The 27,175-nt window shown below is 37.1% G+C and overlaps 2 protein-coding genes across 9 annotated transcripts in view; both read left to right on the top strand.

The window, feature by feature from the left end:
* Nucleotides 1–20,105: 20,105 nt before the first annotated feature.
* On the top strand, nt 20,106–21,702 carry LOC120624998 (kallikrein-11-like). Its single transcript, XM_039891907.1, has 2 exons — nt 20,106–20,336; nt 21,054–21,702. The coding sequence occupies exons 1-2, from the start codon at nt 20,137–20,139 to the stop codon at nt 21,700–21,702; spliced, it is 849 nt and encodes a 282-aa protein (XP_039747841.1). The 5' UTR covers nt 20,106–20,136.
* A 2,287-nt stretch (nt 21,703–23,989) lies between these two features.
* Nucleotides 23,990–27,175, top strand: part of LOC120624897 (talin-1) — an 86,547-nt gene continuing 83,361 nt past the window's right edge. For 2 of the 8 annotated variants that reach the window (XM_039891670.1, XM_039891671.1), the window contains exon 1: nt 23,990–24,361. The gene's annotated coding sequence lies outside the window, so the exon portion shown is untranslated. The remainder of the gene's footprint in view (nt 24,362–27,175) is intronic. The other 6 variants (XM_039891668.1, XM_039891667.1, XM_039891673.1 and 3 more) reach the window with 4 other exon arrangements.

The raw sequence follows: 27,175 nt of genomic DNA on the forward strand, positions 1-27,175 counted from the left end.
TTTTTTAAATTTTATTTTTTATGACTGCTCACCCCTTTTTTTTGTACTGTATTATTTATTATACAAAAAACTTTTAAGCCTAAAATTGATAATAATCGCAAAATCATGAAAGCCCGCCAGCCCGCATAGAAGCAGCGTGGATGATCTTAGCCACCTATAAGAACCTCTTATGTATCTAATGAGACTAGTTACCTATATCTTATTTTGCAAATTGAAAAATTTAATAACCTTGTATTTACCTTGTTATTAGTATATCGTCATCGGTCCTCGATATATCTACAAAGTTTGAACGATATCATATAGATTGATGAGATTCAAAATCAAGTCCAAGGAATCGGTTACAAACATACAGGTGAAGCTAATAAAAAGCATGTTAAATCAAAAGGTCTACAGTCACAGTTCCCCCCAGACATTAGTCAATGTCAAACTTCGAAGACAAGTTACAAATGAAAATAACAATTTTAAAGGGTCCCTGTCTCCCTTATATATTGAGAAATACATTAACTTATGTAATACCTACCAAAACCTCTTACTGGTACTTCTCGCTTGATTCTTTTTGTGGCACACAAATATTACATGATTAAGCGAAACTATGCTTTAAAACTAACCCATTGCGTTTGAAATTCAATGAAAATGAATAAGGCACCCTTGGCGCCACCCAGACACTAGTTCGCCAGCGAAAATATCAGTGAAAACGATTTTATGAACAAATCAATTAAAATACTTCTTTGTAGCCCTTTGTTTAAAGCTTAAATTCGTTTGCACTTGTCTTTCAGTAGCCGAAAACGTGTGGATTTGATGAAAAGTCGATACTGAAACTACGGAACGTTTTTTTAACGAAATTGGAACTTTATCAGAATTAGTATAAGGTAGAAGTTTGTTTGATATAGATGGATTGTATGTGACGTTACAAAGGCGCGTTCTGGAAAATTTTGGCGCCCGACATCCCGGCGCCATTTTGTCGTCGTTTCGAGGCAAAGGCATTTTTCTATTCAGCTTCCGCGTTTGGGCCTATTATGGCTAATTTACGGTTATCGCCCAACTTTTACTGTAATCCAGAGATCTTCTTATCCGCAAATGTGTTTATTGTGCAAAACGTATCTACTGCTTGAATTGCCTAATCTTGAAAGATAAAACGTTTTAGATATGAGCCATACCCTGGGGGAGAAGAATGCTGAATTAAGACTTTCTACATAAATATGACATTCTTTAACAGTAGGTTTATTATTTCAAAAAAAATAGTAAAAGTATATACAATACATTGATCGCCACCTAGCCCCAAAATAGGCGTAGCTTGTATTATGGGTTCCAGTATAATTGATGATTAGAAAGTATGTTCGATTTTAACTTCAGTTAACTCAACTATTGTTAGGATTAAGGTCCGTATTAAATAATAAACCAATATCTAACTAAGAACACGGAACACGAAGTATCGGTGAATGTAACATTGAGAAGTCTTTAAGAGAAATTCGACACAACTTTTTTGTATAGTTGAATAATCCGATGCGGCATTTATTGGTGGTTTTGCGAGTAACCGAAAGGAATAAAAATGTGGGTGACTATTGGTTCCTTGGAAACCGATTTGGGGCGATTTGTTTGTCCGTTAAGGAGTTCCAATCTGTCTCCGAAGAACTACCAGCCTAATACCCTAAGCCTAATAATAATAATAATGTCCCACGGCTGGGCACACCCTTCCTTTCATAGTTCTTACAGTTTTGGAACATAAGCCCAGTATGCTGCTGCGGCGAGCTTTGCCCATTATTATCACATGTTGGACTGACGTACACTCGGGGGTGTTTTTAAAAAATCATGTGTTTTCCTAGAAAATAAAATAAACGCAAACCATTAAATTAGTAAATCATTTTGATCGCAATTGTTAGAGCCGTTTAAGCCCAAGGTATCTATCGGTATTTGGGTGTTATAGCGCCATCTAACAAAATGTGATTAATTACATCCATAATTATCGACTGTGTAAATAGCGCAGTTACTTATTACCAAGCACTAAGCAGTTGCATAATGCGTTCTAGAATTTAACAAGGCTGCAAGTACCTACCATACAGATTCAATACAGGGTGACCGGTCAGTTTGGAAAATGTATGTATGTCAAAAATTTAAGTTCCGTGAATTATTACTTATATTTTTAATTTTAGTTGAAAATTTAAGTTAAACTTTTGACTTAAATTTTTAACTTTAGACCAACATTTTCATAACTTTCATCAAAGCTACGAAGCTGATTATTTTATGCATAAAATTACAACACATGAGAATTTAGTTGCAAAAAAAAAACTCTAAAAAAGTATTAGGCTTTTTTTTAGAATTTTTTAAGATGGTCATGTCGAAATCCCTAAAAAATCGAAAAAAAAATCATAACTCCAAAACTATAAATAATCGCGGAACATATTTTTTTTATGACGTCAACTGACTGGCCACCTTGTATAAAATGATTGAATAAAATTCGAGGATCGAGGGGTACATGGACTATGAAGATATCGGCGAGCAGGATTATGGAGAGGAACACGTGAACTATTATGTGGTCGACGGTATGGAGTGCAAGATGTTTTAGAAACGTGTCTTGGTTTTTGGTATGCCTTCTAGAAATCGATTGTGTGTGCCATTCCCCCAATTGATACAGGTTAGCCCGCTATCATCTTATTAAACTGCAACATCACTTACATCCTGGTGATATTGCAATCAAGGGCTAGCTTGTAGTAGGGGGAAAAAGCAAAAATTTTGAAACATTAAACCAGAATCCTCGGTTGTGATCATTATACCGTAGTCCGTATACGAATATACCTACTGGCTCGTAGGTATAAATAAATTCATAAATAAATTAATAAATAAAATTAGCTTCATGGTCTTATTTAAGGTCAACTGCAGACAAAATCGCAGCAATCGTTAAAATCGGATGCTATGATTAATCGCTATGCCTCATTTACTTTGGGACGTGGCATCATAGAAAGCTGAAGAAGGACTTTTAAGTGCGTCTGTGCAGAGAGCTTTAAATGAATTGTTTGGCTAGCGTTTAGTATTTTTTTTAAAAGAAAGCAATGCTTGTACTAACTTACGTGAATACACTCGCCTATCACTTCAGGATTATTTGTAATTGCCTATATTACTCTTCGCCCTCTTATTCTATGCCTTAATTCTTGTTGATTCGTTACTTAGTTAAGGCGTGAAGGAGGTACAAAAAACATACTTTTGCATTTAAAATATTAGTGAAGATTATTCCGGTAAAAACTTTATTCCGTTTGATTTTTTATAACTAACGCAGAACATCCTGTAATGTCATCGGGAGTCGCCAACAATAACCATGATGACGCCATTAACAACAGGATCAGGCGAGAGCAGGATGAGGAGGCGGTAAACCGATACACTCTGAGCCCAGAAGACCTTGTTGAAGTTAAAGGTAAGGGTTCATCATAGTTATCGACATCAGTATCCTTTGCATCCGCATGTCATTCTGGACCCTTTAGAGTTCAATAAGTGCTTTAAAATATAATCCGATTTTAGTCTTAAATAAGTAGTAATCGACTTTTATTTCAGGAGCTTTAAAGAAGATGCTTTCTAGAATTTGACCTGAAAACCCATTTACTCCTCATTCAACTGCTTCCCTAACTTTTAACCCCTATTTAAAAGTTAAAAAGCTTTTCTCTCTACGTCGTGTTCCTCATTGCTGAGGGTCGTGACCCCTTCCACTTACAACCTTTTGGACGATGTTGTGCCAAAAAGCTTTTAGCCTTCCTAAAATGTGAAAGACTTTTCCTATTCGACTTGTAGTTACAAAGATGATTTCAAACAGAAATAATTAATAGTTTAATAAATAAATAAATTTAACTTCTACCTTTTAGTATAGTTTAATTATATGAGCACGTTTTTTTAGTTTTCCTTTAAATATTATTTTTATTAGAGCAATATTAATCGGTAACCCATTCACAAACAAATTTGTTAATATTAGAGAAATCGGCTTAAGATAATGGTTGGAAATTAAAATCATTCCTGCCTTATCGACTATAGATGAAAATTATTTATATTAACAAAAATGTTATTTTGAAAATTGAAAAATGGTATAATCTTATAGAATTAGTGAATTGTCATCGGTCATCGATATATCTACAATGTTTGAACGAAATCAGACCGTTTAAAGAGGGTCAAAATCAAGCTCCAAGAAATCGGTTACAAACATACAAACAATATACAGGTGAAGCTAATAAAAAGCGTGCAAAAAAACTCAGTGTTCAGCTTTGTTTGTGTAGATAACTATAGACATAACTGATTATGAGTAGAAATTAAATATGGCAGACCTTGGCAATGACAGCGCCCGTGTAGTTGGCTACACGGGCGCTGTCATTGCCAAGGTCTGCACCACGGTGCAGGCCACCGTCAGCGATGAGTACGACGTCAGCGGGATGCTGTCGTTCAGCTTGCGCGTCAGATTGGCCTCAAACTCCTTCGCCAGCTCCGCTATGATCTCCAGAAGCTTCTCCGCGTCTATCTGGGGCGTATTCGCCGCTGTGGGGTATTCATTATCACCATCCTTTCAAGCGATAGACGTCCACTGCTGGACATAGGTATTTATAAGAACTTCTACACTTCACGGTGAAGCCTTTGCTGTATGTGCCCAGCGACTGTCTGCAACTCGCTTAATGTCGTCTGTCCATATTATTTGTAACAGATTGTGCTTCCATCGCTTCTCCATTTTAGCTTCAAAACTCAGCTTTGTCTAGCAGCTGTTGCTTTGTACAGCCACTTAGCTACTATCGTCTACTAACTTAACTTAGTCTGTCTGTTTTCCAAAATTTATAATTTGACGGCCGATTGGCGCAGTGGGCAGCTACCCTGCTTTCTGAGTCCAAGGCCGTGGGTTCGATTCCCACAACTGGAAAATGTTTGTGTGAAGAACATGAATGTTTTTCAGTGTCTGGGTGTTTATATGTATATTATAAGTATTTATATATATTATTCATAAAAATATTCATCAGTTATCTTAGTACCCATAACACAAGCTACGCTTACTTTGGGCCTAGATGGCGATGTGTAATGTGACGGCGAAATATATTGTCGTAGTATATTTATTTTATTTATTTATATATTTTTCATAGTTTTGCAAACAGACAGACTAGAGGTTTCACAAAAACGCTTGTGAAGTAAACCTCGAGTGAGATTTTTAATACTGTGGATTTCTGACAGTTGCAACTTTATGACATTGCAGTGGTTTAAAATCTTAGCTTTAAAGTCATAATGAATTTAGAATTTTTTAATTCATTTATTAATTCATTGACTAAACACATGTAAAATAAATCGTGGTACGGTGTGATATGCAGTCTCCAATACGAGTTTTCTAGGCTTGGTTTTTGGTTATGTTTTAGTCTTAATAGTGCTCTTTCAGAAACGAAAGAGTTCTTATCCCTTACCCCTAATCGGTTTGTACGCGACATCGCACCGGAACACTAAGTCGCTTAGCGGCACGTCTTTGTCGGTATGGTGGTAACTAGCCACGGACAAAGCCTCCCACCAGGCAAATTGAAATTTGCTAGTAGCTTTATTTCTGGAACACAGCTAACATGTCATCTCAAGCTCCCAGGTTTTCAGGAATTCCACTCAAAAAGAGCCCGGGCATCCGCTTAAGTCATCCTGAGGTGTACACTACTAATATCCTTTTTTTATATGCAGTTTTTTAACAGTATTTTTTAACTTCGCTTTTATAAATCAGATGTAGTACTAATATTATAGTCAGTATAGAGAGTTATAAATAGTAATTCACTGAACAGATTTTAAGGTGCTTGTAATAGGCGTAGGCGGTTCCGCAGGTTTCATTTGATTTCGGGGCAAATCAAAATTGCATCGAGGACAAAGTTCCGGGCAAAGCTAGTATTGCATATAAGCAATATACAATATGTACAATTGAAATAAATGAATTTTGAATTTAGAGTTTAAATCTAGCACCTTCAAGTAATCGATACGCGACACGGAGCCCGCCTAGCGGGGGGTGTGCCCACCGCGACCAATCCGCAGCGAAGACAACAGGTGGGCGAGACGACACCTTGTGCACACGGCCCCTGGAAATGTGGGGGTGAAGTTTGATTTACAATTTCCACCATTTCCATTTGAAAAGCGTTTCAATATTGGATAAAAGCTACCGGCCGCAGATTCTGCCTAGAAAAATCTGGAGAGTATTAAAATCAAAGGATGAGTCTGGGAAATCATCGGCATCATCAACCCTCTCACGGCTCGGACATGCCGACTTCACCGTTAAAGCTAGTGAAATTAAATTGCTTAAATCGCATATACCTAACCCCGAAAAGTAAAAGGTGCGTGCGTTACAACCGTGTACCTACACTGTCTTGACTTCTTAAATCAAATAAATGTACTTCGATATCAATGTTTTAAGTGATTGACCTTTTGTTAACACATCATCGCGGGGAATAGCTCAATATTTAAAAAAAACAAAATTAAAAAGTCAATTAGGTATTAAAAGTAGGCCCAGTTTATATGCACTTTTGAAACGTCAAGTCAGTCTGTTTGTAGTGACTCTACCACTGGTTCGGAAGGCAGATTCTATCGAAGGAGCCGGCAAGAAACTCAGCACATTGCTCTTTTCCAGCATCATTTCACAGTTTACATTATTTAAAAAATTTTATCTTGTGAGAGATGAGAGCGGAGCCTGCTTCCGAGCAGCCTTATCGTTAAGAAATTCATCAATCGTATAGTATCCATAATTTATTAAATATTTTTAACACATTGTTTAAACTTATGCATTGGTAGGTCCAAAATTAACTTGGGAATCATATTATAAAGTCGTATACCCAATCCCACAAATGACTTCTGCACATTTCTTAAACGATGTGCAGATGTCACTAACCTATCCATACTACAAGCCTAAGAGATCTTAAAATAAGTGAACGATAAAGATATCCGCCCGCTAATTTGATGAAAATGGGCAATAACAGTGGGGTCAATGCGCTGCCCCCTTGACCAGATACTGGCCAATAATTGCGTATCCCCAATTAAAGTTTATGGCCTATCAGATATCTGAGCCTTATCCTAATGGGATCGCAACAATGACTTCAGATTCAATGCGACATGCAACAACGTTAGACAGCAACACACATTTTCTTTGTTTGTCCATCAATTTTATCTTTTAGACTTCGCACTGTTATAAATAGTCATAGATTTTAAAAATCCTATTGAAACTGTTGTTCTTCCTGGTACAACTTATATTTACGTGCATTATTTCTCTGATCAAAGATGAAGTGAAGGTAATCCATGTTTTGTAAGAAATGTAGAAAGTACACACCACACACACACACACACTACAAACTTATAACACCCCTAATGATGGTGATGAATGGCTGATCCTATATGATCATATTGGAAATTAAGAGATTCGTAGAAGACCCAGGGTTACTTTTTTATAGCAATAATTGACGGACCGAGTAGATGGCCCACCTAATAGTAAGTGACGATGCTATAAACAGAGCAACACTTTGAAGGGCATGCAAGGAGCACTTCTTGCAACATGCCGCCCGGTGTCCATCAATTGAGGCGTAGGTGGTAAGCCTCACGCAGCTGTAGTAACACCAGCAACCACGCCCTTCAGACCGGAACACATTGCAACAATGCTGTTTAGCGGCAGAAGTAAGCATGGCGATAGTACTTCCCCGGAGCTCTGTCACAGAAAGCTCTACTACATATACAAAATGGCACAATGTTTACTGTCTCTGAGTCTTATCTGTGAAGCCATAGTCTCTACAGAAAGGAATCAGATACAGCCTTAACATCACATGCAAAATTAAAACTAAGGGACTTCACACATAACAAAGAACATATAAGGATGCACATAGAACCTCCTCCTTTTTAGGGGCCGCTTAAAAATGGGAACGACTAGCCAGAAACTATCCAAATCGGTTAATTTTTGACGCAGCGTCTGTATCATCATAAACTTATTGAGGGTCTTGGATCTTTGAATCACCACGTCGTTGAAATGGTCTTTTTCGGGAGGTAGAAAGGTACTTACTGCAAACCTTTGTTAAATATTTGAACTATCAGTAACAAACATTTTGGTATACCTACTTATTTTGACGTGACAACGTCTTATAAATTGGTTTGCCGGGTGACACTTCAAGAAACTGCGTTACGCTCCGCTCACGTTATGCGCTCACAATGAGAGCGAGTGAGAGGCACGCGTCCCTTCCACTCGGGCATGGTTAGCCCGCCTAAGAGCGAGAGAGACAGACATATAAAGTGAAAGGCACGCGTCCCTTTGTAGTAAACGCTGTTTCATTGTACGCAAATGTATTGCAAGTTATTGTATGTATATTTGTATATAAATACGTATGTATGTGTAAAGGTAAAAATAAAATTTTGTTAATATGAAATTCAGTGCGAGATTCTTTGTATAAATTAATGTTTTAAATATAATTCTTTGTATAAATAAATGTTTTAAATTGTTACTATTATTTCATCCTTCTTCCTACTATACGAATGAATATTCACATTAAAATTATTTTACCACTCAAAGTCGTTGTCACGTAAAACTTTCGCCCGTATACCGACTTTACAGGCAACCAATTTTTTTTATTTAGGGTAAATTCAGGATGCCTCATTAGGAGGAACGAATTGCTGGATGAATGAGTTAAATAAAATATACAGATATTAAAATAAGAAAGCATTTATAAGATTACGTGTAATTTTATTTTTCTTTAAGTATCTTTTTAGTTATCATCCAAGTATAACTCAATGTTTTATAAATTAATTAATAATTAACATAAATTTTTGATATTTTATTTTCTTTTTAATCGACTTACAAAAAAGAAGGATGTTATCAATTCGGTTGTATGATTTTTTATGTTAGTTAGCTCAGAACTCGGTCATTTATAAAAGAAAATATTTTTTTTGGTTTGAGCAGGTATTAGTCCAATTTTCAATAGGTCAGGATCTGCAATATTTTGTGAAAGGTTATGAGCTTGACATTGGGGTATTATAACTTAGATATGATTGCAAATCTACCGACTCAAAAGCGCGAAAACAAAATTACTAATATTTACCTTGCTACTATATATATATACATAGTAACTTCCTAAATTTTACTTGGCACCGACTCAAAAATGTTGTAGAAAATATTTATTTATTTGTTTTAGTTGTATTAACTAAGTCGGTTCTGTTATGTCTAAATTAAGATCCCCAGAATTTTAAATTAAGGATAGAAATTGTAAGAGTTCTAAAAAGTCTACTCTTAAGTATTTATAACTCGTACTGGAGATTTAAGTTTTTAAGTTATTGTATCATAATAAACTTATGTAATTAACGAAATCATTCAAAAGCGCAAAAGTTAAATCGTATAACGTCATCAAGCCGCCATTACGCCATCTGCTCGTTTAGCACAAATCCAATAAAACTAGGAATAAATACGAGTTAGAGCCCCGCGCACTTAGCGACTCACGCTTCACCGGTTTGCGTCCCCCGCCATTAATCCGGGGATGCAATAAAAAGTTTGTCGTTCACTATCTGATAGAGTTTAGCAATAAATTTTATAGTTATGGAGTTTCTGCTCTCAAAATTCTATGTACAGAGCATCGCCTTATACAACTATAGGGTTCTTTTTATGTCATAGCTTTCTGGGAGAGGTCGCTTTATCCAAGAAGACCGCCAAGTCAGTGGCGTGCATAGAGGGTATTCACAGGGTATGCAGCTGATATAAAATCTCCAGTACGAGTTATAAATACTTAAGAGTAGACTTTTTAGAACTCTTACAATTTCTATCCTTAAGTTTTTTATAACTCGTACTGGAGATTTTCTTCATTTCATATCCTGTGCATACCCTCTATGCACTCCACTGCACCAAGTTATACCCTTCGAAAATTCAAAACTTAAAATTAATTTATTTCATATGGTGGGCCCATATAAATAAATGAATTTTTATAAGAACTTTTGAAACGTAAAGTCAGTCTGTTTGTAGTGACTCTACCACCGGTTTGGAAAGCAGATTCGATTTCACCTTTCATACTCTGTTATTTATTACATAAGTGGTAGTAATCAGTAAAGCTTTTTGTGTGATCATATCTGAAGAGCGTGGTTGCCAGTTTTCATTGTAATATTTAGACAGAGTCTAGCTGGTTTTTATAAATAAAAAAAAAAGTCATTTATATAGACCGACTTGGTGAGTATCATTATCTACACCCATGAACACCCAACAATACAATACCATCACAGTAAATAAAAGCTGTTATTTGACAGTTTGACAGTTCAAAAATAGGAGTGCTCCGATCGTCACCAAACTTTACAAGATTACTCGCCAGGTCAATCCGGAGATTCCCTGAAAGTTTCATTGAAATCAGTCCAGCCGTTTCGGAGCCTATACGCAACATACTCTCACACTTTCTCTTTTTTATATATATAAGAGATAAGATAGATAGATAGATAGATAGATATGCCATAATGTTGTCTACCCATATACCAATTAACATCTGTTATATATGTCACGATGTTTGTCCGGGATGAACTCCGAAAGTGATGAACCGATTTTAATGTGAGTTTGGTAGACACAAGAAGAGATAGGACAGTTTATATCTCAATTTATAATTGCAATATAATTGTTTAGTTTTGCGAATTATTTGTTATTATACCAATAAAACCACAGCAACGCGAGGTCGGGTCTACTTGTCCTACTATATAAGAAAATAAGTTTATTTTTGAATAGGTACTTCGACATATAAGTTTTCCAAGGAAGGATTCTGTCAGTATATCTCCCACGCGCAGTGAGCACATACATCGCTCCGACGTATGTAAATGCTGCTCGATGAGCCGTGGCCCCTAATGGAGAGGGAGGGCCTGATTTACGAGCCCCTCTTCTATTTTGAGAGATGTCAAGATTTTCATCGAAGATAGTTGTATAGATGTGATTGGTGTATTTCAGTTTTGTATTTATAACAAACTAGCGGTACTCCGTGACTTAGTCCTTCTTTGTTTTTTTCAAATACAAACCGTTATCCACAATTTTATTATCCATTATACACTATTCTACACCCACCTAGTCGTAATAATTCATGGTTTTCATGACTTTGCTTAGCTTTTGGAATGTTCGTATTGTGTAATGTTACATAGCTTAAAGGATATAGAATAGTTTAAGATAGAGTATGAAAGTTTGTCCATATCTAGAAAGAATTAATAATACGTTGTTTTTTGGTACATGTACATGTCCTCAGATTCGAAACTAATAGTGTGTGCTTAAGACCACATGGCAGAAGTGAAAACAATAACTGTGTTTATAATAATCTTTAATGTTTAAATAAACCGCTTATTAAAACTCTTAAGAAAGGTAAATAATATTTTTTTAACATCACGCTATGATCCTTGACAACCGAGGAAACTTAGTAATACAGAAGGCGGGTAACGCTACGCGGTGGGTCGGGTTGTATTGCAAAACCTGACGTGGCGAGATCCTGAAATTTCACTGTCAATTATTGTCGTTAAAAAATATTTGGAATCGCCAACTTAATAATGTCCAAGTAGGTAACGTTGCAGATTTAAGCTAGTATAGAACTTGCAATTGACATTGTCCGTGAGTCCCGGAAGATGTCAACGGGAGGAAATGTGCCTATACAGTATACATAGATTGAACGACAAAAGTGCAATTCGGCAAAAAACATCTCGGAGCAGATCGCCCAGCATCCGGCGGCGTGCTTCCGGCGTGACGAGCACCAGAGCTGAGGCCAGTGGGGCCAACGGTTTTGACGTAATGGGACGAGTCCGTTTTCTTAATGAAGGGACAGATGATTACTGTTAGTTACAATCAAAGTTACACCGAGAAAGGCTGGAGAATTCTCAATATATAGAAATAAACTAATTCTCTCACTCGTTTTATTTAACTTCGTCCTTTAACTGGAAAAAAGGAGCTGCTGCATAGGTATGCAGCAGGTTTTTTTCTTCAAAAAAAAAATTTGGTAATAACAAAGAGAAGTTTTTTTTAATGTAATAAAGCCCTAAAATCTTTAGAAAAAACTTCTTTTATAGCTACTAATAAATAAATTTGCGCGAACGTCATGAAGATCCAGTTGCAGGCTGACCAAGTAAGATCTGTAAGTAGAATAACGTGGGAAGGAGACATTTCTTCCCAGGGAAGGGACAAAATGTTATCTTCTCCCACAGCTTTATCCACTCGCCGAACACTCTTGGCGCACAAGTGGAAATAATATTCAAATAATTTACGTGTAGAGGGGTTAATTTCTCCTATCCCCGCGTCGCGTTTACGTGCTCTGGCGTCAGGTGGACACGTTAATTGTATTCCTTTTCAATGAATATAATTTTTGTTTCCTGCCTATGTATGCTAGCCGTGTAGGAATGTCTTGCTTCACGCAGCTGCCATTGCCACCGTACCATTGCATCAATTTGTCTGCGCCACGATCCATTGTGCTAGAATCTCGTAAACTTTTATTGTCTACTTTATGTATTATATTTAGGTATATTTATTAATATTTTCTCCACGCTGGGACGCAAGTCATGCCGCCTTTGTAGTTTCGAGTGATTGATTCCACTCTATTGCCAACTTTCCGAGAACATTAGGATATTATTTTTCATAAGAAGAGTGTATATTATATTTCTTACGTAATGAACTGCAAATATGGGTACTTTGTAATTATTTTTAGGTTATCAAAATTTATTTATTTCAAGGAACCCTACTTTAAAAGCACTTTTGAAACATGAAATCTGTTCGTTTAGGAAACAAGGTGTCGTGGTAGAAACAGTCTTCTAACGCATTTCGTAGTTACTCTACGGACACCGGTTGTATTATAGATTATAAACTCAGCAGATACTCTTTTAAAATTTAAATGCCATTCGTTCGCATGTTGGTTACAAGGGTATTCAAAAATCATTGATTTCAAGTCGGCTTACACTATTAGGACTTTTGAAACCAGTCAGTCTGTTTGTAGTGACTCCACCACCGGTACGGAAGGCAGATTCTACCGAGAAGAAGTCGGCAAGAAACTCAGTAACTTACTTAATTGGAGATAAAAACCATTGGAGATAGAATAAGAAATCAATTTACTAACAATTACAAGATCTCTACTACTATATGTTAGGTGGGTACGTTGCAGAGATTTCCCTGCGATACCCTCCCTGAGTAATGCGACAAACACACTTATAGAAGAAGTCACATGTATATATTTCCTACTAGTTGTTTTTCGCGACTTTGTCCGCTTTACATAATTTTTTTAGAGTTCCGAGCGACTCGTTTTTCCGGGCTAAGATTATCGTAAGTAGATATATCCGTCTGAAGGAAACAAGATGACCTGTTTTTATTCAATTTTAGGATAAGAATTTGTATTGTAGACATAGCTTTTCTAGCGGTATAAGAATATTGTACCGCGACCACTCATGGCACTCAAACAAAAATAATTAAGAACTGTTATTTGAGTAGCAGTAGAGCTTCTTGTCGCAGAGCTCATCCGGGGAAGTACCACCATCAGGCTTATTCCTGCAGCATTGTTGTAATGCTGTGTACTGGTCTGGAGGGCGTTGTTGTTGGTGTAATTACAGGCACATGAGATTGGCTCTGCCTCTGTTTAAAGGCGCTGGTTTTCCACTTACCATCAGGTGGGCAATCTGCTTGGTCGGACAACTACTAATGTAAAAAACTACTTAGCGTATAAATATCCACCATGCGTCGGATTCGTAAGTGCTCACTGGCAACACGCACTGCGCACTTGACAGGTACATATACCAGCAGGAATATAGCAATTTCTGTGAATTGTCATTCATTCATTTCATTCGTTCTACATTCGGGAATGACGACTGTCTTTCAGGCATACTTACAGTAGCTTCGCAATATATTTATAACAATTTAATCTTTGTACTACAAAACATCAATCTTTATAAAAAAAAAAGTGCATCAGCATATCCTCTTAGGAAAGCTTAGAAAACCTTTGTGGGGCTGGGACATGCTTTTATAACCTGATACCGAAAGTATATTAGATTGACCATTACATAAGTTTAAAGAATGTATAAAAACACATTTAATACATACTCTTGATGAATTTCTTAATGACAAGGTTGCCTGGAAGCCAGCCGCTCCGCTTTCATCTCACACAAGATAGAAAAAAGATTGTTAGATTGTAAAACGGTGTTGGAAAAGGCTTTCAAAAGTGCTTGTATTATTTAAGTACCTTATCTGTTATTTAAGAGGAATGTAAAGTAAAGTTTGACAAAAAAAAAAAAAAATATATCATATTCTACACAAGTCGACAAGACTTAGTGTAGAATATGATATATTTTATTTCAATAAATAAATAATTACTAATTCACTCCATTATTTCTACAGGGAAGATGTGACCATAAACCCATTAATTGGTGACAGGAAGACAAAAAGACAAATACTAATGCCGACAGAAGGCAAGTCATGTTCGGCACTCCGTTAAAACAATATCCTTTGTGCCCGCTGCATGGTCTGCGGGCCCCGGCCCGGTGACAATTAAAACGCTGTTAATGGTTAAAATAACAAATGTTATTCCTCCCGCGAGGGTGGTTTCGGCAATGGGGGGTGGAGGGTGAACTGGTATTAATGTATGTGGATTCAGCCTAATACAATTGATGCAGTTTTTATATAACGTTTAATAAAACTTTCAATGTATTAAATACCTTTTTTCTATTGTTAGTGTCGTTTTTTTCTACAAACGTAGGATAAGGCGATAGATGTAATTATTTAAATCCGTGGCTTTGTTGCTGTTCTTTTCATTTATTTCAAGTAGGCCTTATTAATAAGTACTTTTGAAACGTCAATTCAGTCTGTTTGTAGTGACTCTACCACAGCATTTAGCATTTAGAATATCAGTATGGATTATACCTTCCTCAAAAAAAAAACACGACTGATGTTTCCAGATCGCTCTCGTTTCTTTAATAATATTAATAGAGGTTTATTATAATCGTATTATAATCGTTTAAAGCCAGCCAACACGTACATTTAGGTAAATCGTGTTGTTCGTAGAATAAGGAAGCATTGAATACTTCAACATTAACGAAACTCTGTTCTCCAAAAACTTTGTATTTTTGCAACTCTATTAAGACATGATCGTTGATGTGGCAATAACAGCTATATTCTAATTAATTTGTAGGGGACAAACGTTATAATATATGGTGAAACAAGGGATGAAACGCCGTCGTAGATAAATGACAAAGGACAATAATTGCGGAATGTTTTTATTGTCTCTACACAATAAAAAAGTTTTGTTCTTCACGCCATCTTATTAGACTAACGGCTGCTGTGGTAAAGAGTAATAATATAAATGGAATGAATAAGAAGAATTAAGACTATTTGAATACCATAGAAATATTGGACTTTGACTCTATTTATTTTTTATATCATGCATACCCTGCAATTAGATACTGGGAATCAATCAATACAGTTACGAGGAGGGCATCCAAGGAACACGTCCAGCAGAGTGCTTCTTTGTTTCCATCAACCTGCGGCGTAGGTGGAAAGTCTCAAGACCGCGCCCTTATGGCTCATTGTGACTGAGCTCTACTACCGCCATTGTTATTTCTGACACCAAGCCGAAATTTACTTGCAATACTGTATTATTTCCGAAAGGTACTGTTTTCTGTTTCTCAACCACGTTGTGTTGTAATAAGAGGCACATAAGGCCTTACGCCTCAGGTTGGGGGGGTACGGGTTGGCACTTTGAAGAGTACCCTAGTGTTGCTCTGTTAAAAGTCGATGGTTTTCCATCGACAAACAGGTGAAAATAACTATCATGGTAATTACAAGGTACTGAGCGCTTTTGTAACCAGATCGTTTGTCTAATCAGCGTTTGGCGAGCCTACAGTTACACATCCAAGAAATCTTATTCACAGCCTGAGAATGGATTTAAAGCTAAATAGTTGTTCATCATAAACAATCGCACAAACCACAGAGCATCGCAGGGTGATTTCGTTGGGTCTCCTCTACGAATGAACAGGGCTCAGGCCGTATTCCACCACGCTGGCCAAGTGCGGATTGGTAACCTCACACGCCGTTGAGAACATTATGGAGAACTCTCTGGCATGCAGGTTTCCTTACGATATTTCCTTCATCTTCGAGGCAAGTGATATCTAATTGTAGCCTCGTAGCTTAATTTTAAGTTTACGAATGTGGTTATCGCCATCAACTCACTACCGTGTAATTCTTATGTACGCATCAAAAGTGCCACCTATGGGCCTACTTGAATAAAGATATATTTTACTTTGACTTTGAAATTGCTTAAATTAGAAACGCACATAACTCCGAAAAGTTTGATGTGCGTGCCGGAACTCCATACTCCGAAAGATAAGCCGAAGCCTTACTCACTAGGCTATCGCCGCTTTAAATATTGTAATAGAATAAAAACAATATCAGTGAGTCATCCTCACTTCTCCCCCATCGATGCGTATTTCGCAAAGTTCCATACACAACTTGCAGATAGATATCTGATAGACGGACCACCCTTGAAGCGGCGAGATTTATAGCCGCGCGTTTCAAATCGATCTGTGTGAGACAATTAAATTACAATGACATCGATGTTTTGTTCATATCTCTATAACATGATAATTTATTGATGTTTTGGTTTTCTTTATCGAAAACGTGGCGTTTGAATTCTACCCTAAAGAATATCAGGCTAACGTTGTTGTGGGCTTCCTCTTAGAGCAAAGCGTTTGATATTTGGATCCTGCGTAAAGTCCTGAACCAAAGTTTCGTAAATAACTAAAACGTTGCGCCCTTTAGTATTTAAAATTTTAACTTACTCACTAATATTATAAATGCGAAAACGAATTCGATATAGCTTCGGGTCAAGACATTGGCCAATGTCTTGACCCGAAGCTATAACTTCGAGGTACCTGCTTCCGTCCTCGGATAGTAGGTACAAAGTTATGTGCGTTTTAAGCAATTTAATATCAGGGAAAACATCGTGTGAAAATCTCTCTATAATGATCTCAAAGGCATGTGACGTCACCAATCGGCACTTGGCCAGCGTACTGTACTACCGCCTGAAAACTTCACCTTCTCATTCAGTGGGTTAGCACGGCTAGCATGGCAGGAGCCAATAATCTCCCCGGGGAATGGATAAAAAATTTTTCTTCTGCCGCAGCTTTATCAACTCTTAGAGCCGCGGTGATAGCGCAGTGGGTAGAAGCTCGAAAACAACATAGAGATAGGCTATCGGTATGGTAGATAGATTGACATATATACTACTTTTTATCCTGAAAAAATATAAGATTCCTATAATATGGAGATCTAAAGCAGACTTTTATTTATTACCTCTCTATGGTGAAGCGACTTAGATCTGGTATTGAGGTTTAAAAATATCTATTCGTAACTTTCCACGCTTTCGCTAATCGGAAATTTAAGTTCAAATACAAAATAAAATTTTTAAATTCAAATTTCTTTATTGCGTTTTGGGTGGTTTGTAATGAATGTGTATCTAGTTGTGTACAGACGAACTAGACGATTTTTTCATTATCCCGCGTAATCTGTACCTAATTTTTAAACTTCGAAGTCGTAAACCCGAATAGTTTTGAATATTTGTACTCCATATTTTGTTTATTTGATGTTTCTAAGTGAACAGCCCTTAGCTATTGACATGACCGAGAGTGCCTGTATGAGAAATATTTGTGCACAGTTTTGTTTCAATCTAGTTAAGTGCCTCGTGTCATTATGACGTATGGAGCTTAGGCTTAGTTTGGTGAGTGGAGTGCAGTGAGCGATGGAATAGGGGATATTGAAGAGTTACAGCTTACTAGGGTCGAGTGACGTAAACACGGAAGTTAATTTTAGTGATCTGAGTTCCAAGTGTGAGATTTCCTTCCTAAGTTTACTTATTCGATAGGGTGAAAGTTAACTATGCTTTATATGGTATCGAAAGAACGCCATATAAACCGTCGATAAGTAAACGTAAATTGAAAATCGCATACTTGACATCCTGTATTTATTTTGCTCGTTGGTCTAGTAAATTTTAAAAACTCCCTACCCTCAATTTACATTCGCATTCTTCTACTAGTCAAGCGCTTTCATTTGACGATACATTCGCCCATGAAAGCGTTTCTATTCTACAGAAAATTTAAAGATCCTACTACCTACTTGTGATATTAAATCGAGTTCGAAATGCCAAAAGTCAACATGTGGGCATGTTGACACGCGTACACTCACCACTCGGGCGAACAAACGTTTTGTTTGCTAGCGTATTAGTGTAGTACTTGTGGAATTCGGTTACAATTGCTTGCTTCTTAAAACGAGAGTTGTTTCACGTTTAAAGAAAAACTGTTTATTGTACCACATTTTCTATTTATTGAATCGGTTATTGTACATTTAGTAACTGTAGTACGATTTTTATTATTAGTAACTAGCTGTGCCCTGTAACTTCGCCCGCGGAGATTACGGGACGCACCGTACTGCTACATAGTCTACAACTTTCCCTACTAATATTATAAATGTCAATGTAAGTTTGTTTGTTACGCTTTCACGCAAAAACTACTGAACCGATCCTCATGAAACTTTGTACACAAATTCTTGGAAGTGTTAGAAGTAATATAGGATACTTATTATCTCGACATTGAGCTCGGTTCCTTTGGGAGAGGGGATGAGTTTTTAACGATTAACACCATAACTCTGTCAAATTATAACCGATTTAAATAATTATTTTTGTTCTATAGAGATTATAATATGTGTATAATTTAGCCCAAACTGTGGTTGGAGATAGAGGACAGAACTCCTCAGCGGACAGCAAACCCCTCATTTAAGGCTTAGCGATACTGAATGCTTTAAATTTTTTTAGATCTACAACTAAATTGAATGCCACATCAAAAAAGAAAATCAAACGCAGACGAAGTCGCGGGCAACAGCTAGTATTCAATAAATCGGATACCCAACGTAAAGATTTTCAAAATATCTTCGGAATTCAACCCGTTACAGTTTTATGATACCTATATATATATATATATAGTATAGATAGATTCTTCGAAGGGTATGCGACGGACACGTCCTTCAATGTCCGCCCCGAGTCCACGAACCGAAGGCGTAGGTGTTAATCCTAATTTGCCTGTAATACCACCGGCAACCACGCCCTGCCGACTGGAACACTGCAAAATCAGCATTGCAGTGCGGCAGAAATAAGCATTAGTATTTCCCCGGACGAGCTTAGTCACGAAAAGCTCTTCTACCACAGTTGTACAGAAACCGATTTGGCATTCATTTATTTGTCATATACCTAACAGGTTATTGGGTATTTTGTATTCTGAAACTTAAGTTTCCAGCTGAGTTCATTACAACTCGGTTAGCAGTTATAATTACGTAAGCAACTTAATCTATACTTCTATACTAACTGTTCCCTGCGACTTCGTCGAAATCGATCGATAATTGAAAAAGTTATTTTTAAAAACTAGAATTTTTTTTTCTTTTTTCTCTCCTTTAAACCTCAAAAGTGGGCCACTCATAGACTTAAAAATGTTGTAAAAAATATTTAACTCATGTTTTTTGGTTGTTTTACAAATCTTTGTCCTGACAAGTTAGTTTAGTTAAGAGATCTGTGCACCGCTATCTGCCTCAATAATCAGAAATGTACGAAATAGGAACACAGTCGTAAACAAAAGCATGGCGGAATGGAGAGGGGTCGGGATTTGTTTCAATTCATTAAAGTGGAGCCATTTGGGGGTGGTTCTGAGTTATGTTATGAATAATATTTTTATTGCCGCGGCTTCGCGCGGGGTCGTTCGAGGCGCTCGTACGCACTGATGCTAACGGCTTATGTCATAACTTACATAACTGTTTATTACCCAAGCAAAGTCCTTAGTTTCCATGTTTGCAATGTAAAAACTTTTTACAATATTTTTAAACCTCCCTGGCGTTGCGATGAGCACTGTGTATTATGGTCTTATGAAGATCCCTGGCGGCCGGCAGGGGCGGTATGGAAATCTTTTATTACAATGGCTTACTTTTAGTAGAATAAAAAAAAGATGCTAATCATAAACTATATAAACTTTTATATTCACTCTATCATGTCCGAAGCCATAACGGTGCCAAATGTCTGTCATTTTGACAACTGACTCGTGTCGTATTGCTCTCATTTCTTCCAGCTATCATAACATCTTAAACATGTCAAATCACATAAACTTCAACGCTCGGAAACGTATAGTACCATGAAAGCGGCATGCATTATCTTGACCATCATCATCTGTGTCGCCATCATGGCGGTCTGCGTGATGGTGAAGTTCGCCACAGATATCACAGTGGACGAGAAAAAGCGGGAGCTCCAGTCCCTTGGCGGGGTCAACCAGGTCGCCAAGTCCATAGTTGTGATAGCTCTGAAGGATAACCAGAGCATACCGATAGCTGAGAGGTTTTTATTTTTTAATCGTAATAACTAGCTGTTTACTGCGTTTTTCGTCCGCGGAACCGGCGACGTATCCGACCACAGAATTAAGGCCATACAGAATCCTCATTCAGCCATTATTGTTTGCAGTGCATTGTGTCTAAAAACAAAGAAAACGCCCTGCGCTCGTCTAATTTTACAGTTACACCCGCAGAATTTAGCTAGGTCACAATTTTTGTGTAGTCACGAGGAGGAGATCCGTGCCTTGTAGTGGGCCGGTAATGGGTTGATATGATGAGGTGACTCTGTCAGCAGTGCATTTAGTGCCGAAGTGCGAGGAATGTGAGATCTAACCCGACACTGTGCCGCGAGACAGAACGGCGAAACATTTGCGTTGCCGACACAGACGTAATTGACAGTAATGACTAGGAGCAGATGAGCGACACAACTTGCTAGGAAGCTCTGGACAGTCTATCCTCCCGGTCAGAATCCCACAAACAGTAACAAGCTGGTCATAAGCTCGTCTTGTTTCCAGTGAGTTGAAGCCCAAATGACCCAGCAGAAATCTTGTAGGATATAGATAAGGACAATATCCTTAGAGGCGCTTGTAAAGGTACCTTAGAATAGCTTTTGGGACTTTTTCCAATAGAAAAGCATATGTACTTTCATAAGGAATTCAAATACAAGTTAAGCTAAGCTTCTTATAAATCTAATATCTTAAGCTATTAATGCCACTTGTTCCAGGTTTCCTTACGTCGCTGCCATCGCGAGGAATTCCTCCAACTCCTGGTCGTTCGCCTGCTTCGCCAGCGTTATCCTGGTCAAATGGGTGGTTACGTCCGCACATTGCAGGAAAAAGGGCGCAACCCACAGAGTTCTATTACTCAACGATTTCGCCCGAAACATAAGTAGAACTTTCCCCATTCTGTACTGGAGAATCCACGAGAAGTTTAACATCAATACCACTGTACCAATGTATGACATTGCGGTTGCCAAATTCAACATGGAGGCCACTCCAATGACAATCAAACCCTCCACGTTTGATGATAGACTTGTCGAAGACTGTGAAGCGAGTATATGGAAGACTGTATCTACAATGGACAGGAAAATATACTTGATCAATGATTTTGACAAGCTCCACGTCCAAATCGCGTCCCCTGGTAGGTGTTATGAGAGTTACGGGATCCAGGCTGATGAAAGCATGATCTGCATTGACCTGAGCGGATACGACGACTGTTTCGTCCACGAGTTCGGCCCGATATACAATAAGGACAAGGTGGTCGGGATACTAGCGGCGAAACCGAAGGACTGCGAAGTCAAATTCGCCGTGTTCACGAACGTCTCTTATTATGCGACGTGGATTTTGAAGTTGACGCACACGACGGCTTATTAATTACACTCTATTTTTTCTCACTTTTTCCTATTGTGTGAACAATCTTCAAATGACTTCTTTGTTTAAATTGTGTTTTAAAAAAATACATTTTTGATGTTCAATTATATTTATATTATTTTAAGGCATTTTTTTTTCTCTTTTTGAAACTATGAATATTTGTGAACAAAGTAACACTACTGGAGGACGCGAGCGCAGTTCAATGTTTGGTGTGACTTGCCCCTTATGGTTCAACGACGGAACCCTCCAAAATGAAGAATCCGCAACAAGAGCGCAAATATTGACAGGCAAATTAATCTGATAAGTGGTAACATATCCCCCATTTGCCATACGAATAGTAGAAGAGGTACAATAGCTATAATAGAATTTACTTATATTAAGAGAAAACTAAATAATCTGATTGTCTAAAATTAAATCGTAATTTTTCTTTTTATCAATTGAAATAAGTAGCTCACAGCTCGAATCGCGTGTAAAAATCGCGAAAAATACTTATTCCTCAAGAGTTGGGTGGGAATGGGGCTATGAATTCACTCTAGATATTTCAAATCCGACTGGTAGTTCTTAAGTTTAGCATGTTCAAAAAAACAATCTCAAAAAATTTATATATAAGTTTTATCTTTTGTCATTTTCATTAACTTCAACATAGATGGCGCGCACACCGGTTTTGGTATCATGCTTTATGAAGCATGCTTTAGGTACCAAATAAGCTCACATCTTGTTAAAATCATTTATGAAAAGAGCAACTACTGAGTTTCTTGCCGGTTCTTGGTAGAATCTGCTTTCCGAAAATGTCACTACAAACAGACATACTGGACGTTTGAAAAGTGCTTATAAAGTAGGCCTACTAGGAATTTTGAATTTGAATTTGAATTAAGTCTGACTTATTAGTGACAATACATCATCGTAAATCTTTAATGGTTTTTTTACGCTATTAAGAATAACAATATGTTCAAAGAATTAAAAAAAAAATCTCATTGAGGATTCTATCTTACATAACGAAAACTGAAGATATCTTCGTGCAATTAAGAATAATAATAATGCTGAGCGGCCTAAACATCGTGGACAAAACTATAAAATCACACTTAAGTAGGAAATGGAAATGAGGTTTAGAACATTTGCTATAACAAATTTGTCAGGCGTTAAGATCAATATATTATTGAAACCACGACCTCTTACTTTGCTTTGTACTGCTCTTAAATGTTTAACTAAGGACAATGGGTTCGGGGTTTGATTTCTGGGTCGGCCCAAATGTTGGTAGTTATTAAGTTTTTCTGTCCAAAATATTTTCAGGAAATTGGCGTTGTTACTAATACGTACCTGTGAGAGCACACAGTCCATATTGTTATCAGATATTGATCGACAGAGCTCGCTAACTTACATCGGCGCATCTTGGAGGGCTTAAGCAACTAGAGCATCTTGAATGGTAGGATTTACTGTAACAATTGTTGTTTATATTACTCGTACTTGTCGACTAAGGGCTGAATTAATGAAGAAAATTATCGAAATATCTATAAATAGAAAAGTTAGAGAGATGGTGCAATTTGTTCGTAATCGCTACATAGCGATCTTTTCTAGGCATCGAAGAGTAATTGGAAATATCTTAAATATGCAAGGATCAAAATAATATTGCAAAAAATGGTAACCCTAGAATTTTGTTAAATATTTTCGGTGTCCCTCGGTTTTCTTGAGCTAATCTTTGGAACGGCTCAACTTATTTTGATACGACTTTCACAAGCAGGAAGGGGATTAAACAGGTGTGATAAAGGCTTTTTTATTCCAGAAATTCATCCTCACGCGGTTACTACCTGTTTTACTTTGGAAATCATTATAAAATCTACAGTTAGGTATATTAATAGTTTTAAACATATGTGATTTAAAAACATTTTTAGAAAATTTTCAACCTACACTCTGGAAGTCGCGGGCAGTAAGTTTAACAATATAGTTTAATAGCCAAAGCGATACGTAAACGCTCCACTAATATAGAGACCAAATGATGTAATAATGATACGCCTTCAATGCGGAATTCAACCCACGGCGCTTCAAGACACTACAATTTGCCAAATCGAGTCATTTACGAAGTAACGATCCATATATGGGAGTATAAGATAGCTTGTTATTATGGAGTTATGTGTGTACATGCCAAGAGTTATACAGATCGTGAACACTGAAATTGTTTCAATCTAAAAGTGTAAAAATAACCATGAGTCAACTATACCATAGCATCTATAACAATAATTTTGCGCGAAATCACATCTGAGTAGTAACTAGTGAGTAGGTGGGTACGATGCGAAACAGTCAGCTGCTGGACATAATCAATACTTGACTTCCCGCATGCAGTTATAACCAAGTTTTAACCCTAAATCTTGAGTCATATACGACCACGCAACCCTAAAATTTATGAAATCCACAATTTATGGTGTAAAACAACCTTGTTTAGTCTCATTTCAGCCAAAATTAACACCAAAACCACTAATTAGAGTGGCAAAAATCAAATTTAAATATACGTGAAGTGAGCTTCAGGTTGTACTTCAGTTGTTTTCACTCGACGCCAGATGTCGCCAGTATACTCGTGATGTTGTTTCATACTGTAAGGGCGTGTGAGTGCTTGTGTAAAAAATTAAGTGTTTCGTGATATTCCAAGCGCCGATGGACAACCAAATTGGTGAGTATACGTCCAGAACTATCCCAGAAACTATACAGAATATTTGCAAAAGCCATCATTGACGAGAAATTCTTAAAAAATTAAGAATCCGTACATCTGTCCGATCAGACGTATTACTCGACCGAATTGAGGTCGCGTCGCTTCTGCAGTGCTTCCTATTGATCCGGTTCAACTCGATTTGGTAGGGTTATATTCCCGCCATCTTGAGTTGTGCTTTCAGGATTTTGTATAAATATATTATTATCGATCGCAAGCTGTAACCTAATTTCCACGTTATTCCTGTTTTTGAGTGATTTATTGGTTGTAAAAAGCATTTTGTGTTAATCACGCATTCATTCAAAGTTCTGGCTATTGCTATGAGTCATTGCTTTGTTGACATTACGAAACTTTTGAATATAAGTTCGACTTTCAAGAGTTTCATGAATGGAATTTACTTAGATCTTGTAAAATAAAAGTCGTAGATTATAGGCCTTGGAAAACAACCAACGCGTAGCAAATTTCAAGCAGATTTTCGTGGTTCACAGTTATACTTAGCGCCTACATGAACTAGTCAGAGGGTGACATCACAAATTTTAAATAGAATCCAAGAATTATGGCAGTTTTATAACCAATAGGTACTCCCTTTAGTCTGTAATGTAAGATATATTGAAAAGAAAATAGGCATTATATAATTTAAGAATAATATAGATAATATGATAAAAAAAACATGATGATAAGTGTTTACTTGACCAAAGTGGTTACTGTTTTTTACAATAGAAAATTCATTAATTAAATTCTCACAATCTTCCATCTAAAAATATATTTTTTAATATTTTACACAACCAGTACAAAAATAGAATGCTTTAAACAATCGATAAATAACCATCAGTAAAAAACTAAGAATAGAATGAACTTCTTCTTGATCTTGTATGGTAGTAAATCCAGCAGATTATTAATTGAGGTAGGTATACAATAACAAAAATTGTGTGATCTTCATGGTCATCATATTTATTGATAAACATCCTAATAACTAGTTTTGCACTGCTTGTGTTCAGCTGAGGCTACCTTGATGCTGTTTGTCCTCTTCTTCTGGCTTTCCAGTGGAGTGTTGTATAGTCTACTATGTCTTCCTATCCCAGGATCCAGTGATTTGGTCCGTTCAGCTTTGTTAATAATCTTCTTCTTCGTTAATAATCTGGTTCTTGTACAATCCAAAATGTCATCAGATGAAATAAGGCAAGAACATTGTTCATGTGTATGACAGCCTACAAATACTCTGATACAACCAATGAAGATACAAAAGAAAACCTTATCTCAGCAACACATTCATAGTGTTGGTCTTATAATTACCGCTAAGCTTTGGAATACTCTTCCTGCATTGTCACTTCATACCATATATATCCTGAATGCCTATAACCCACGTGATTAGGCAAAACTCTCCATCAGGGACGATAGTCATCAAGCGCAAGCCTAAAAAAGTATTAAAAAAAAGTTACGAGGTTCTTAGATGATAGAAAAATGCTTGCAACTTTAAATTAATTAAGAATGTTTACAAACCAGATGAGTTTTGCTGCTTCAATTTATTAAGTATGGGTGTGTAGATTGTAGTTCTAAAACCTAAATAAGTAAACATTGTCAATAAATAATTATTGACAGTATTTAATAGAAGGCTGGTATTTCCTGAGATTACCAACCCATAAACTAAATGAGTAGATACTAACAAGTTGTTTATTCTTGTAGTATTAATTACATTACAATTATTTTTAATACATTAAAATTCAATTTAGATAACATTTACATCACAGGGACATTATCTATGTCCATACAAATTAATGAAAGTATTGTTGTCTGTCTGTCATTAAAAAAAGTAAGTGCTACTTATTCAGCTCATTATTATTGAAAAATGTCTGGTTGTGCAAATCTTTAGAATAGATAAACAAATTTTGGTGGTACTTTCACTAAATTGTAGGGTGGATAGTGGATTACACAGACAGTTGATTGAGCTGAAGAAAGGTTTGTTTGTTTGAATGCTGGTAGTTTTGAAGCAATATATCTGTAACTATCAGGCAGGCTATAGACCATTCAGCATAACACGTTACGCGCTACGTCCATGAGGGGCCGAGCAAACGAAGCAATAGCGCAGGCGGGACGCGATGCGCTGGGTCGTTGTATATTGTGTAGAAGCAGCATATAAAACTTTGTATAACAGTCCACTGCTGCACGAAAGGTCTCTCCCAACGGGAGAGTTTCCATAATGAGGTGGGCAGACGGGTTGGATCGCAGTAGATGCTAGTAGTAGCACAGAGGACGCTGCTGCCCGCTCTCCGTTAAATTCGCTTAGTCCCATTGAACGACACCCGCGGGGTGGTGTCATATGTACTCTGATTGCTGCCGCAACACGGCGCACAATAATTAACTTAGGAGGAGGCGTTTTAAGCGGACGAAGTCTGCAGGAACCACCTGCCTTGGAATATTCATCATATCAACTCTTTACCGGCCCACTACAGGGCATGGGTCTCCTTCGACAATGAGATGGGGTTAAGGCCTTAGTCCACGCCGTCCCAGTGCGGATTGGTGGACTCCACATACCTTTGAGAACATTATGTAGAACTTAAAGATTTTAAACTAAGATTTTCGTGGTTGATCAACATTTAAATATAGATCAACGGGTATAAACCATGATAATATTTTTGGATTTGTCGATATTTCGTCCACGATCCATGCAACTGATCGTGGTCACGACGGGACTGCGTAGGTACGAGATGTCAAGTGGATGTCACGGGCAGAATCTGACTACTCGCTTTCATGTTCTTTTTGTCGGTATTTCACGAACGG

The sequence above is a fragment of the Pararge aegeria genome, chromosome 7, assembly GCF_905163445.1.
Source record: "Pararge aegeria chromosome 7, ilParAegt1.1, whole genome shotgun sequence".
In the NCBI taxonomy this organism is placed as follows: Eukaryota; Metazoa; Arthropoda; class Insecta; order Lepidoptera; family Nymphalidae; genus Pararge; species Pararge aegeria.